The 16269-nt window shown below is 28.9% G+C and overlaps 1 protein-coding gene across 4 annotated transcripts; it reads left to right on the top strand.

Annotated features, from left to right (window-relative positions):
• The first annotated feature begins 3414 nt into the window (after positions 1-3414).
• LOC122272638 (AP-4 complex subunit mu-1-like) lies at positions 3415-16263 on the top strand. Of its 4 annotated transcripts, none has more exons than XM_071188471.1 (5): positions 3415-4271; positions 4366-4446; positions 10599-10661; positions 14735-14852; positions 15091-15180. In XM_071188471.1, exons 1-5 carry the CDS (start codon positions 4173-4175, stop codon positions 15093-15095), a joined length of 366 nt encoding a protein of 121 aa, XP_071044572.1. In that variant the 5' UTR covers positions 3415-4172; the 3' UTR covers positions 15096-15180. The 4 variants fall into 4 exon arrangements, 3 of the variants coding, with proteins under 3 accessions (XP_071044572.1, XP_071044574.1, XP_042912471.1); XM_043056537.2 differs by lacking the exon at positions 15091-15180 and adding an exon at positions 15345-15504 and having other exon boundaries at positions 3417-4271; XM_071188473.1 differs by lacking the exons at positions 10599-10661; positions 15091-15180 and adding an exon at positions 15345-16263 and having other exon boundaries at positions 3416-4271.
• The last annotated feature ends 6 nt before the right edge of the window (positions 16264-16269 follow it).

The following is a 16269-nucleotide window of genomic DNA, read 5'->3' on the forward strand; positions in this document are numbered from 1 at the left end:
TGCTGCTCTAGAACACTTCACGAGTGCAGCCGTTTTGCTGATACTCGTTCCGACACATCTCGCACCCACAATCATTCCACGTTGAAATTCAGTTAAATCACTTTTCTTTCCCATAGCTGAGCAAGCAACCCAGTATAACTGATGACTCACTTGTCCAGCATTCCCGTGTTATGGTTATCTTGCCCTCTAGCGACAATGCTGTGACGCAATAACTCATTTGCATAAAACTCTGAGGTGGTCATAATAATTTGGCCACTCAGTGTAAATGTTTTTCTTCAGTTCTATATTTTATCAACAAGATGGTACTCTTTTCTTTGGTTAAACTATGTTGGTAGCACTGCTATGAGAATATAGTTGAAGATAAATGATTTCTTTGATTTCTTTGGATATATTTAACAATTAAAATTTAAGACAATGGAAGCTTATTTAAAGATTTTATTTTGCACTTCAGTATTAAGGTTCCAACTCAAAACACTAAAGTACTGAATAGTTTCACAACTATGATAATACATAGCAATAGACTACATTTTTCAACTTATTGTAAGTGTGTCTACCACTACAAAAATACAATAGCAATTCAATAGTATATAAGACATTTAAACCCAATTCTATGTTGGGGTACCTTTACATACATGAAGGCTGACATTGTTGGTAACTCCTTTCCCCACATTGGTGACCTTCGGGTTTGATTTGAACATGCCTACCTTGACAGTAACGGCCACTTCGATCTGAACACGCCTTCTTCGATGGATGGTTCACATTGAACAGTTGGACTTGTTAGTTATGACTCTCTCCATTGCTACTCAGTCTCAATCGCTCACACCGTATACACTCGACTGCTAAAGGCGAAACAGGAGCGAACACTACAGTCAACTTAATACAGCTCTCATGATCAGCTCAAAAGTACTGTGATCTTAATACAGCTCTCCCGGCCTTTCACAAAACAGCGATAAATCAACTAGTGGTATCCATTCATTGAATTCTATCACAGCTATAATTCTGGTGGGGGAGTTCTGCAGTGTGTCTATCACTACAAAAATACAATTCGCTAATATATAAGACATGTTAACTCGATTATATGTTGGGGTACCCTTTCGTAGATGAAGGTTGACATTGTCGATAACTCCTCTCCCCACAGTATGTTTTAAAACAATCTGATTGTTTTTCTCTTTAATTTTTAAATAAAGAATGTTCTGAATAAGGAACTATTTTTCTTAAAGATCGAAAAAGGAACGAATATTAATGTATGAAAGCAGTGCAATCTTTCTATTTCCCATTACGAATTGAGTTTAATTTTCTTTTCTTTCTAGAATCTGAAGAAAAGGATTACCAGTAAGTACTCATCTGACATTCATGAATGAAATCAGTGAAGAGTTAGTGAGTATTGTAGGTAAGTTTTAATTATATTGAAGAGATATTTTACGTGAAGATCACAAAATGGCTGCGTACTTTTCTACATTAATAGGTAAGCTCACTCTTGTAAGGTAAGGCACTTATTTATTTTACATGGTACAATACTGGAAGTAAACTCATTTATTACTGAAAAGAGGTAATGCATTTTTTCTTTGAATAGAAAAAACAAATTTAATTAAAATGTTTTTTTTTTCTTCGTCGGTTTGCCGTCGGCTCGCAACATGCGCTCGAGGTTTTCCCGCTTTTAAATCACGCGCGACGAATTTCGATCGGTCGGTTTTATCATTATTTCATCATAAAGCGTTTTCCGCCTCTTTTTTTCCTTTTAACTAATTATAATTTTTTTCATTGTAGTTTTTAGTTTAAAATTTTTTTTCTTTTGATTTTTATTTCGTATGTTTGTTTCAAACTTTTTCTTCATATGTTTATGTTCCAAATTTTTTTTATCCAGTATTTATGTTCGTACATTTTTTGTTCTATGTTCCTGTTGCGAAATTTTTCGTTCTGTCTTTGTTTTCCAAATTTTTTCATTCTGTATTGGCGTTACAAGTTTTTCCACCTTGTGTTAGTGTTCCTAATTTGTTAACCCAGTGTTTGTGTTCCGCATATTTTTCAACCATTGTTTGTGATCCTTATTTTTTCACGATGTGTTAGTGATCCAAATTTATTCATCCCACTATTTTATATCTGTTTTCATGTTTTCGGTTATTTTTTTTAATTGGCTTCTGTTTTATTCATTGCGTTACAACTTTTTATTCTTTTTTTTAAATGTAGATACTATTTCATTCTATATGATTTTTTTTTATTTCCAGCATGTGTTGTTTTTTTATTTTTATTTATATCATTTCATTTTCTTTTTTAATGTTTTTTATCATTTCCTATTGTTTAATTGACTTTGTTTTATTTATTGCGTTCCGGCTTTTCATAGTTTTTCTTTTTTATGTAGATTCCATTTTTTTTCAATATATGATTTTTTTTTTATCTAATATGTGTTTTATTTCCACTATATTTCCAGTTCTTTTTTATATTTCCCTTTTTATTTCCAGCTTCTGTGCGTGCTTTTTTATTCCAAGTTTGTATTTCGTTTTTATTTACATTGTATTTTTCAAATTTCCTTTTACAATTTGTGTTCAACTTTTCTTTTTTATTCCAATTTTGTATTTCTTTTTTATTTACATTGTATGTTTCAAATTTCCTTTTACAATTTGTGTTCAACTTTTCATTTTTTAATATGCGTTTAAATTTTTTTTTCTTTCAATGTGTGTGTCAGATTTTTCGCTCAACGTGTTTGTGTTCCAAATTTTTTCATCCAATGTTTATGTTTCAAAATTTTCATCCCTATCTTTGTATTTGAAATTTTTTTGTGCTTTGTTCTTCAATTTTTATCTTTCTGTGTTTGTGTTCCAACTTTTTTTTGTCCTGTGTTCCTGTTTCGAATTTTTTTCAAACTGTGTTCGTTTTTTAAATTTCTTCATCTAATGTTAGTGTTTACTATCTTTTCATCAGGCATTATGTTTCGATTTTTTTTTATCCTGTATTAGTTTCAAATTTTTTCATCTTATTTTTGTGTTCCAAATTTTTTTCTTCAGTGTTTGTGTTTCAATTAATTTCTTCCAATGTACGTGTTTAAGTGTATTTTGTATTTTTCGAATGTTTTCCTGTGTCTTTTTCAGAGTGTTTTTCAAAGGGTAATATTTTCGGGATGATCAAATCCATCTCCGTGTTATGCACTTTTTTCGTTGCATCCATTCTCTTTTTGCATAAATCGTTTTGTTTTCAAAATTTTGTATTTTTGGCTTCATTTTTTTTTTTTTTTTTTTTTTTTTTTTTTTTTTTTTGTAATTATCATTTCCAATTTTGATTTCTTCATATTTTTCCACCGTTTTCAAATGCTTTCCACTCTTATTCACAGTGTTTCAGCTTTTCATCTTCTTTTTTCTAATGCAATATATATATATATATATATTATTAAATCTGAGTTTTTGTTTACTATGTATGTGTGTATATCCTTTTTCGGAGTTTTTTTTTTTTTCGTTTATCTTCCAATGGCTTTTTTTCAGTGCTTTTGTTTCATATTTTTGAATGGATGTTTTTCGTATTGGTGCACCACTTTTGTTCCATGTCTCTTCCATTTTTTTCCAATGAGGGCTCTAATTTTTTTTGCTTTATAAAATTTTCGTTTATGTACATCTGATCAAATCCATTCCTGTTCATCGCCTTATTTCATTTTTCATATTATCCATCTTTGTTTACGGTGCGATATTATTCTTATACAGATTTAACTTTTTTTATTATTCATTATTTAATCTGAGTATATCCATTTTTATCCTTTTTTTCAAGATTTTTATAATTTTAATTATTTTATTCTTATGTTTTTCTCATTTTATGATTTGACCAATTTTTTTAAATGATTTAAAAAAAATGTTCTTGTTTTTTTTGTAAGGTTTCAGATCTTAGTATGTATTTTTTTGTTGTTTCTTTTTAAAAATTTTGTTCCTCGTTTCTTTTCAAGTGTGTCTGATTGATTTTTTTAATACTGTTTTTAATTGTTTTCTTTTGTTTTTATCATATGTAAATTAGTGTTTCATTTTAAGTGCTTTTTAGCTATTCTTTTTCTATGTGTTTGTAAGTATATTGATTGTGCTGTGTTTCCATTGCTTTAAATATCGTTAACTTTGACTTTTTTTAATTAAAATTTTTTTTTTATGCTTTCTTGAGACCTTTAATTCTTTTGGTAATAATCCTGTCTCTCTAACAGAATGAAATTTAGCTTTGTAGGATATTTTCTGCTTAATAGGGTGACAAATAAGGAACAACCGGACAAAGTGGGATCTGTTTTGCTGATTGCAACTTCATCTGTAAGTATAGTTTAATCTACTTAGTAAACTATTTCAAATCTTGTAATTAATTTCAAATTGCAATCGTTTTTATTAAATTAAACAATGTTTGTAGGATATATTTCAGCTAAGTTGTGCGACAAATAAGAAGCAACCAGATAAAGTGGAATCTATTTTGCTGATTGCAACTTCATCTGTAAGTAAAATTCAATCTACTGTGTAAACTATTTCAAATCTTGTAATTATTTTCAAACACACTTCTTGCTACAGTTTTTTTCCTTCGTTAACAGGCAATTTCTGGCTGTTTAAGCAAAGAGTTATAAATTATATAATATGTGATTTCAATACAAATTCTAGTACAAGGAATAATACAATATATTAAGATACATATGTATGGTGCTCAGTATAGAAAATGGTCCACCCTGAATTACTTTTAGTCCAATGATCATATATTCAAAATCTTAGTAGTGAAAGGGGGTGACCCAAAATATGTTATAATTAAATGCAGACGATATTTTAAGTTACGAAGTCAAACGCAAAAACATACTTTCTCTGAATACGCGTAGCTTTTTTCCTCCGGGGAATTCGGTTTTCTGACCGCCAAAATCTAAGAGGAATAATTTTGGGAAAAAACATAATTTTATTTTATAAACTCCCTAGCTTTTTAATTTTGAACCCAATCCAGAAGACAAAGGAGCTTCTGGATCAAGTATTGGAAGAAATTTGCCTTAGTGGAGGATTTTTTGATGGAACTAACCCGCATTTGCATTACATGGAGAGGAAAACCATGAAAACCTCCCACGGTAAGCCTAACGGCAAGGGCTCCCGTGATCCATCTACCACAGAGGATATTTTACGTCAGCACTGTAGTCAGCTCAAGTTCAAGACTAATGCGGAATCGACCAGCCATCGCTGGGATTCGAACCCTGTTCAACTCATTGGTAGGCGAGAAATATGGTCCCAATAGTTTGATCACGAAAGCGGTATTATTTAATAATAGTCGAAATAATTTCGATTTGTAAGGTATAAAATTTTTTACATCTTTTTAAAGAATGTAATTTTACAAAGCAAAATATGACATTTAAGTGAAATCGTTCAACTAGTTCTTGAGAAATAGAATTTTAAAATAGTTGTATTTTTAAAACTCGCTTTTTCAGGAACTATTCTACTACTTCTCTCAAATTTTGCCTTTTGATATGTGAAATTGCATTCTTTATAATGATGTAAAAAAATTATACCTTACAATTTAAAATTTTTTGACTATTAATAACCAAAATAAGAAATAATAAATATTTACTAAAATTTATTTTTTTGTATCTTTAGACAAAAGAATTTTATTATCGTGTGAAATTTTTTTTCAATTTACTTAAAAATTTCTCTAGACACTGCAAAATATGCTTAAAGTAAATTAATAATTGCTTCAAACTGTGTACCGTTCTCTTAGCCAAACTATCAGGACAAATTTTTTTCCAGATTGCGGCTAATCCCTATATTTTGGGAAATAGATATCCGATTCCGTTGTTTATTCAGAAAAAGTACTTTTTTTGTCTCTTTTCTGATTTCCTAATATAGAATATCTTCTGCACTAATTAGTTCCCCCACAAACCATTAAAATTGAGTAAGTAAAAATCCGATGATTAGATCAAACGTTATTAAGAGTGGCGCTCTTTTTCTTTGGTCACTGTACCTGCGCTCACAAAAATAAGCGAATTCTATTATGACAAAAAGTTAAAACTAGTTTTAAGCCATTTATGATCCAGAACTTAACCTCCTTTTCCCTTTCAACTGGTTGAATCATCCGGACTGAGCCATGGTGGCTCAGGGGATAGAACGCTCGCTTCCAATGAAGTTACTCTGGTTCGATCCCAGTGATAACTGGTCGATTCGAATTCTGCTCAGCCGGCACGCACAAACCTCAGGGCTGAGGGAAAATATCCTCAGTGGTAGATGGATCATAGGTTACAGTTTCCTGCTGTCAAGCAAACCGTGGAAGGTTTTCACGGTTCTCCTTTCCATGTAACGCAAATGTGGATTAATTACATCAAAAAGTCCTCCACGAAGGCAAATTTTCTCAAAATACTTGATACAGGAGTCTCATGGTCTTCTGGGTTGGGTTCAAAATTAAAAAGCTACGGTGTTGAACATTAGTAGCCGTAGACGCTAAATTAGGTTGGCTGCTTAATGACGGTTATAAAGTCATTCGGACTCGCCATAGACCTGAAAAAGCACCCTGGGCCCCAGCCAAAGCCTTCCTTAAAAGTGGGGCCGTTTGACTCCCTGCCCTTTAGAACAACAACAACAACAACAAAAATGAAGCATTTTAAATATTCAGTATAATTTTAAAACGTATTTTGTCGTAATTCATTTTATTTTTGACATTATGAATATAATATTTAAAATATTATTATTTAAAAAATAAAATACTTATTTAGAATTTTATTTAATAACTAAGTTGGAGGCTACGTTGTGCGTGCTATTTCAATAAATATAGGGAATTTCACATTTAGCCTAATGCACGTGCATGAAATTCTGAGTTAACAATCGTTTGAGTCTACAAACCGGGGCCTCACATACAAAAGTTTGAAACAAAATTTAGTAAATATCCGTAGAAATCAAAACAATAAACTAATATTTCGTAGTTCTTCCTCCTTTTCTCACGATTCAAAACTTTCCTCACTTGTTCCTTTTTGGTCAATGCCAAGGTTGTTAACGCCTTTTAAAAAAAAAATAATGAAACTGGGGAGTTGTCACTGTGAATCTTGAAATTATGGTCCCCCTAGATTAATACATTATCTGATCAGATCAAATTCCAAAACAATTCGAACTTGCAATGTTTTATTAATATTATTGAATTTTCTCGCACAAAGTGTGCACTTACTTTGAAGATAAAATGCATGGAATATGTTGGGGGCTCCACAGATTTCCTGGACCTATTGTCATGAATTATGACACCTGTACAGATAAAAATTATATTTTAGTTTAAAACAGTTTTCATTTAAGACTTCAGACAATGTCGGTTTAAACTCATAACAATGTATGTCTTACTGTGAATGACAGAGATTGGTGGACTTAAACTGGTGAATGTTGTCAATCACCTAGTCTATCTTGTTAAATGATACTACCCGGCCTACATTTGTCCGCTTTATATCCTACATCAATGTTTTATTTTAAGTTTCAATGTTTACCCGATATACCCTATATTGAAGTTTTCTTAAGGTTCGATATATATTTTACCGGTACTCCGAAGTGTCACTGTTCGATATGTATTTTACCGATATTTCGAACACTGATGTTTCTCCTAATCTATCTTCAAAAGATGTTAAAATATCGTATAAATATAATAATATCAAAGAATAAATATAAAATAGGATGTAAGTAATATTTCGGCCATTCACCAATGTGACTAAGTGATTGTTGACATTCACCGGTGAAAGTTGACATTCTCATCATTTCGACGGTAACAACTTGATTTTGACGATTTTTCATTTATGGTAACAACTACATTTCGAAAATAGTTAGTAAAAGAAGCAGTTGCAGTTAACTACATTTCCTTTTTAGTTTATAACCGTCGTTGAGCAGCCGACTTGATTTTTGGACTAACGTCCAACTGCGTAACCTTGTAATTTTTTAATCCAATACAGAAGACAAGGGAGCTCCTGTATCTAGAACTGGGGGGAAAATGGAACTCACCCGCATTTGCATTACATGGAGAGGAAGACCACGAGAACCTTCCACGGTTAGCCTTTCGGCAAGGGGATCTGTCTACCACTAAGGTAGGTTGTTATTCACCGGTGAAAGATGACATTTTCCTCATTTCGGTGACTAACAGTAATATATGCATTTCAAAAAATTTTTCTGATTCAGAAGATCATTGGTTTTATTGAGCTATAAATTTCTAAAAAAAATTTCTTTCACGCATCAGTTTCTAAATGTTAAAATGCATCACTCAGTGGAAAATTTATGACATACATTTTTGTTTCATTTGTTGCCTAACAATATAGGCAAACATTTTGTTTTCCTGTAAAGTTGGCATATTAATTGAGTAAAAATGCGTTAAGAAATTCTTTGGTTTACAATAGTTTAGGTAGTTCAGACAGTTTTAAATGTCACTTAAAGTTGAGAAAAAATGAAAAATAATTTTGAAATCAAAATAAACTATGTAGTTATTGGTACTAGTTAAATTCAGGACTAAAACATTTCATATATTTTAATTTTCTTACAATAAATTCTAAAATAAACTATGTTGACTGATAAGTANATTGCAATTAGTAACATACATCCTTTCTACAAACAGCAGTTTATGTTGACTGATAAGTAAGTGCTTTAAATTTAAATATAAAATAATTAGCTCCCTAAAGAATGTTTAATATTTCTTATAAAATTTGAAATTGAGTTACGAAGCGGAAGTAATAAGGCAGTATTGACTAACTGTGAGAGGTCTTCCTCTCCATGCAACACAAATGCTGGTTAGCTCCATCAAAAAGTCCTCCACGAAATCAAGTTTCTCCCAGTACATTATCCAGGACTTCCCTTGTCTTCTGGATTGGGTTCAAAATTACAAGGCTAAGGAGTTGAACATTAGTAGTCTTAAACCCGAAAATTGGGACAGTTATTTAAAAAAAAAAGAAAGTGTAGTACTAAATTACTGTTTAATACTGTAATTTTATACTTTAATTTCTTTATATTNGGCTAAGGAGTTGAACATTAGTAGTCTTAAACCCGAAAATTGGGACAGTTATTTAATAAAAAGAAAGTGTAGTACTAAATTACTGTTTAATACTGTAATTTTATACTTTAATTTCTTTATATTTGTTATTTTTTTACAGTTTATTTAATACTGTTTGTCTTGAGATATTTGGTCTGTTTAATTCTGTCTGATTAATAATGGTATTTTATTTATATTTGTTATTTTTTTACTGTTTATTTGTCTGTCTTGAGATTTTCTAAAATTTATTTTAATTTTGTTTGCAAAATTCGCAGTGGATGCAGCTTAAAATTTCTTTTAACCTTAATCATGCAATAATGTAAATATTTTTCACAACCTAAAAGTGGACAAAGGTATAGTATTAAATTACTTTAAGAAAATGCTGCTCACAGTTAATTAGCTTAGGTCCACGTATTGATAATTTACGTTTTATTTACGTTTTATTACGTTTTATATTACGATAAATAACGTTTTTATAATTTAGTGTAGTTTTGGAAGAAAAATTTTATATTAGTTAGGATGATTATTGATTATTATTTAGATTTTATTTAAAACCGATTTACAAAAATTGGAGTGGAAAGTTTTGTTCCTGATTTTCATTCTATTATATTTTCTATGTAAGGATTTTATGTTTGAAAAGAAAGCACGTCAATCATCTTCAGGTTGGCCAAGTTGTTGTTTATTAGTTTGTAATTAGTTTGCTTTATTAAATTAAAGGATGCAAAATATTTTATTAGCTATACCATGCAGAGTAGAATAAGAAAATATTTTAAAGTTCTATTTCAGTTTGTTTTATAAGTTCGTTTTTGCTTTTTATTAAAAGTTTTGAGTTCTTATTTTCTGCAGTAAACTATATTTTTCTTTCTTATTTTTTAAATTTGTTGAACACTAATTGAAAGATATTGTTACACATTTTTTTTAAATTTTCTAGTCACGAATTTTTAAGGCTTTATTGCAATGTTTTACTCTAAATTATGCAATGCATAGGACAAATTAAAACTTGAATTAAAATTGCTTTTTGGATTGTGGATTAAAATTCCTTTACCAAAATTTTATTAGCTACGCGTTATAAATTTTTTTTACCCTTCAAAGCGGTAGGATGTGTAATTATTGAATAATAAAAATTTCAAGTGCATTACTCTTTGAAATCGATTTATTGTTCTGAGAACTTCTTTTTAAAGATTATTCCTCTTTAGTTAAAAAAAAATTCAAAAAGCTCTAAAATTATAATTTTCGGTAATATTAGTTCACTATAATATTCCTTGTATTTTGTTTTTATTGTAACAATGCTTAACTTTCCCTTTTTTTTAAATAAACTGATCTGTTACTTGAACTCTTAAAATAGTTTTAGCATTTATTATTATTATTATTATTTTTAGATAGTGGAAAAGTTATATTATTGTTAAATGCAGTTTGACTAAAACATTTTAATGTGTTAACTGTTTCAAATAAAAAACAACTAATTTCATGTAAAACTTAATCATTTTTTAAGTAAAAATTAAAGAAGGCAGAAACTAGCAAAATGAAGTATTGAGGAAAATGCATGCTATATCACAGAGTTATTTAAAAGCATTTCTTGTTTATTTATTTAGTTTTTTTCCTTGCACCAAAAAGATAAATTTAGCTGAATTTTTCCTTTATAGAACCTGAAGACTGAAGTGTTTGTTGATGTTATTGAAAAAATAGTTTTCCATATTTCCAAAGAGGTAATAAATTATTTTATAACAAAACATAGTGAGGTTTAAAAATGTCTTAGCTGATTTATCCATTTTATATTAATTAACATTAAAAAAAATTTTATGTTCCCCATTCTATGTAATGAAATGATAGTAGAAAAAATGTTTTGCATGAAACACTTTTTTAATGCAAGGAATATTTATACATATTTTATTTTTTATGTATGTATTAAAATTGTTTCCTTATTAAGAGTGTAGAAAATTTTATTTTAAAGCCCATTTAGTTTAGGAACATAAAAATTTATTATTTCGTAAGAGCTTTGAATATTGTTAAAAATTTTGTTGCTTTAGCAACCCCAAAAATAGTCTTATTTTTCTTTCTACAAGAAAACCTTGCTGGAATTTTTTTTTAAATTCTGCAAGCGAGCGTTAAACTGCACGTGACTTTGCTAAAAACACTTTTTTTATCAATATCTTTTTGATAAGCTAATTAAATTGCCAATTTAGTTTTAGTCGCTCTAAGCAACCAAGTTGCAACATGATTTTTATACTAAAGATAAAGTTGATTCTCTGACTTAGAATTTTCTATGTTAAATTTTGGACATTAACAGAGAATGTTTTAAAAAACATGCTTAAAATAAGTGTTTTGTTTAATGTAAAAAGCAAGTGTCTTAAAGGGATAGTCTGGTTATCAGTGTGCAGGACTCGTGTTCGTAAAAACTGGGTCTGGGTGTGACAGAAGTCAAATTCTTGGTCATAGACAGTGCCACTGGAAAACAAATGCAATCACACCCTAATGGCCTACAACTACAATAAGTGTTTTGAACATAACTCTGATTTTTAAAAACACCAATTATCACCAAGCCAATTCCTACCAATTCTTTATGAAATGGTGGCTTAGGGCAGTGGTGCGCAAACCAGGGGTCGCGACCCCTGTGGGGGTCGCCAGAAGTTTTTTGGGGGTCGCCAAATTTTTATGAAATGCATTATCCCTGCATGCTGCATACTATACAGTGTAAATATAAAGAGTGAAGCGCCGCCACTAACTGTTTAATTGCAATTTCATGCTGTCCACTCTTTCTTTGACCGTAATGCGTAACGTATTCTCTATCTGGCTATCCGTGGAAAAACAATATCCCGTTTTATGCAAGAATGTCATCAGAGTGTTAATACAATTTGCATCAATGTATTTATGTGAAGCTGGATTTAGCAAACTAGTTTCAATAAAAACTAAATACCGCTCGCGTTTAAACCCTGAAGATGGTATGCGAATTGCAATTAGTAACATACATCCAAACATCGATGAGATAATTAGAAACTTGCAGCCACATACATGCAGCCACATTAAAGGGCAATTACTGATTTTTGAGTTATACAAATAGTATTTTCTTAAAATTATAAATAAAAATTAATATGAATTAAATATGATGATGTTTTTATTCGATGAAACGAAAGAAATGCGTGAAATATACATCGTATTTGTGAACATTTATCTCTAGGGGTCGCCGAAAATTTTCTCTCTACAAAAGGGGTCGCAGTCGAAAAAGGTTTGCGCACCACTGGCTTAGGGGATAGAGCGCTCGCCTCTCAATGAGGTGAGCTAGGTTCGGTCCTAGTGTTGACTGATTGATTCGAATTCTACTAGCGGCTACGGAGTTGAACGTAGTAGTCATAAACCTAGTTGCTAGTAGTCATAAACCCAAAAATTGGGTCGGCTATTCAACGATGGTCATGAAATACAAAAACTTCCTGATGAAAATATAAAGTTTTTATAAATATGTAGTTATAATAATAACTATTATTATTTATATAATTATATATAATTTCATATTGAATTTTTTTCTTCCTTTTACGATACTTGTGGCTAATTTTAAGAATGACATTTATTTTGAATTACATGCTATGTGCATGGACTTTCAAGCAACTTAAATTTTAAATTACAAAAATTATGGATTAAATTATTTATGATTTTTAATTTTAAAAAAAAGTAATTGTTTAATAGTTTATGGATTGATATATCAGTTCATGATAAAAAAATACGTGCTAACTAGAGAACATATTTCTTTTTTCTTGTTCAAAGATTTAGAGATTTAGATTAGATTTAAGTTAGTCGAGAAAATGCATGTGAGTTCAGTACCACTCCCAAATTGAAAATTTTTAAAAGCATAATTTATTTTTTAACTACATAATCCTTGCATAATTGTTTTAACATTATGTATCTAAATTTATACTTAAGTGCTGTTTATGGCTGTATAGTTTTTAAAATTATATTAGGAGACCTTGGAACTTATTGCTTCCTTTATTGGAAAGCGACCAAATTCAAAATGTTTTGATTTGTTGAATTTGGTATTTTTACACAAATTATTCCTTACCTAGAAATTTTCTGAATGCCATTTCTCCATCGCTTTTCCTGAAAGTGCAATTCCATCATTTTTTTAGATATTCATAAAACAATGTTAGTAATTTCAAAATGTTTTGTTGTAAAGGGAGAAATAGCTCAAACAATTTGAGGCTATTTTCTTTTTAATTCAAAATTATTTTTTGTTCAATTTATTGTTTTGTTTTTCCATTCCATGTAGTTTGCTTTGTGAAAAATAACTATTTAAATATTTTTTTATTAAAAAGATTGAGAATTACCACTGTAAATACCGTCTGAAATAACATTTTGCACTGATAAGTAAATTTTTTTTGTAGTTCACTATTTTCCTTAAAAACATTTTTCAGGATGTGCTCTGTAAGATCAGTATTTCTTTAAATTTATTTCTCTCTAAGCAGAAAACTTTCAAGTATAAAGAAAAATTTGAAGATTATTGCTTAAGACTAAAGTGACAAAGAATTATCAATCTAAATGGCTAGCAGCTCTTTGTCAATTCTTTGGGTGCTCTAATTAATAAAGTTTTGATATATTGCATATTTTGTTAAGTTATATATATACAGTCGACCATTATTTAGGGATGGCACTAAATCCCGGTAATAAATTCAATATATGGAAAATTCGTTAAAAAGAAAACACCTTTTTAAATACTTAAACAACACAAAGCAGGTTTTAAATTCATAAACCCTAGACATAATTAAAAGTCGCAATTGACACACCTTTATCTTGTAAACTAGTATTTACTTCTTATTTTATAAATCTTAACCCTAAAAGAAATCTGTATGGAAACCAAGAATAGAGCAAAACATTATTCAGTGTTACACTACCATTACAAACATTTTCAACTAAAAAAACTAAATTTATGTAAAAAATTATAGCTACATTTATTATTAAAGTAATTTTAAACATACATTTCCACATGCGCTCCTAAGTTTATTTGCTACACTTAAAATCTATTCATTTTTTCTGAGTTTTTCGTTTGAAATACAAACAAAAAAGGATTTTAACTGCTTTCACTAAAAGTGGCTTCGAAAATCAATATAAAGTCATTTCCCCCATAACATGCATCCACAAGTTTGAAATATTTTGGGAAATAGGAAAAGTGGATCTCAACGAAAAAAACGTTAATTAGAAATTTTACTTCGCTATTTGAAAGTTATTTTACGAAGAAATTTCCCGCAAAGTGGAAGTTCGTTAAATAGTAGCTGTATAAAATATTAAACAGCTTTTTTTGAAAAATGGTTTATATTTTGTAATTTTTGCTTAAGAATTATTTCTTCTTAGGAAAATAGTTTGAAAGACAGATAAAGTCTAAAACAATATTGCATGACATTTTATAAGACTAAAAAGGATATTTTTGAAGTAGCTTCTTCTGTATCTGCGCCATATCAGTTGAATTCTATAAAATTGTCTTTGTAAAGTTCAAAAGTTAGTTAATTTAATATGACAATTTTCTTTCTTTCTAAAAAAAAAATTGTGTGCTGCTTCTGTAGAAATTTTTTTTCTGACCTTGGATCAACTATTTTAAGTAAGATATCATCTCTTAACTTTATAAATGCAATTTAATTTGAGTTAATCTGGAAACTTTTCATTTTTTTGGAAATAATGTTTGTAGTTTTAATTTTAAAGAAAGTAATTTTGATTTATTTTACTTATTGTTAAATGGGATTCGTTTTTTTAAGGACAGCTTGATAAATTTCTTACCATTTTGAAATTTATTAATTTTCAGGGAATAATTCAAAAGTGCCAACTGCATGGAATGATACTCATGAAAAGCTTCTTACCTATGAGTCATAAAATAATTGTGAATTCAGAAGATAATTTAAAACAAGATGACGTAATGAAAGGTAATTTTTATTTTTAGCAAAATTTTTTAATGTGAAATTTTTTTTTTATTTTTTAAAAATTTTGGAAGATTGATTATTTTTATTGACTGATATTCTTATTTATTTACTGTTTTATTACTTATAAGTAACAAATTTTTAAAAAAATAAATTAATGTGTAATATCTTATTTTCATAGTTCGTATCTGTATCAAGTTATAAATAACAATAATTAATTCCTTAACATTAACATTTGTTTTAGATTAATTTAAAGTGAGAAGTAAGTTAGTAATGGCAGTATAAATCAAATTCTAAGCAATTTAAGCAATAGTGCAAGATCAAGTGCTAAGTTTGGAAGTTTTTACCTTATTGAAATTGATAATTTGATTTGCTAAGAATGAATTGTAAAACATAAAATTATCAAGGTACTCAGTTTATTAACGTGTTAAGTTATCATAGTTTGGTAAATGAAAGAAATAAAAATTCATATTCAAATTTATTCTTTCTTTTCTTTAGTTTGGGCTGGAAAAAAAATTTCTTCCTAATCTGGCTGCAGGAAGACCATTAGTAAAATCTAGATCTGAGCTGGTGGTATGTTTTGTTTCATGTATATTTTTATATTAGATTCTTTATTAAATAAATATAATTTATGCAATCTTTAAAGAAAGAAACATCAGTTAAGGCGTGATTTTTTATGCAAACCTACTTATTAAGTAAAGTGCATCAAGTTCAAAAAGGGCATACGCAAAAAGTAAAATTAACATTAAAGAACCAAACATTCAACTGCTTTCTATTGAGATCAAATTTAAGAGATGTCCTCCTTGAGTGTTAAGATAGAAAGATTATTTAAAAACGTTTTCGTGACTGAATTTTCTGTTTAAATATCGTCTATACAAATTTCTTAGAATAATTTAGATCCTTAATAATGTTAATAATTCTAAAGTTATTAACACTTTATGTTAGTACTAAAAATCCAATCATTAGGTCAAACATTTTTCAGCTGTTACTTTCTTTCTTGAAAAAATTTAAGCGCTGTAACTTTTGTTTTAGATTTGTTATATTTGTTTACAGTGAATAAATAAGATTTTGAAAATAGAAAAGTATTTAGTTAAAATTTCAAATTAATCGTTTTCTAGTTTTTGAATAATTTGTTTTATTTGTTTATACCAGGCATAATAAAGTAAGAAAAAGTAATAGTAAAATAAGAATCTATTTCAGTTTGTTTTATAAATTTGTTTTTACATTTTATTAAAACTTTAAACTCTTATTATCTGCTGTAAACTATATTTTTCAGTCTTATCTTTTAGATTTGTAAAAAACGCACTTTTATTGATAGATATTTTTACTAAATTATCTGTTGACAAATTTGTAAGGTGTTATTGCACTGCTTCAGTCTATATCATGCAATATATATGACAGATTAAAACTTGAATCAAAATCG

This window comes from Parasteatoda tepidariorum, unplaced genomic scaffold (assembly GCF_043381705.1).
Source record: "Parasteatoda tepidariorum isolate YZ-2023 unplaced genomic scaffold, CAS_Ptep_4.0 HiC_scaffold_1045, whole genome shotgun sequence".
Classification (NCBI taxonomy): domain Eukaryota; kingdom Metazoa; phylum Arthropoda; class Arachnida; order Araneae; family Theridiidae; genus Parasteatoda; species Parasteatoda tepidariorum.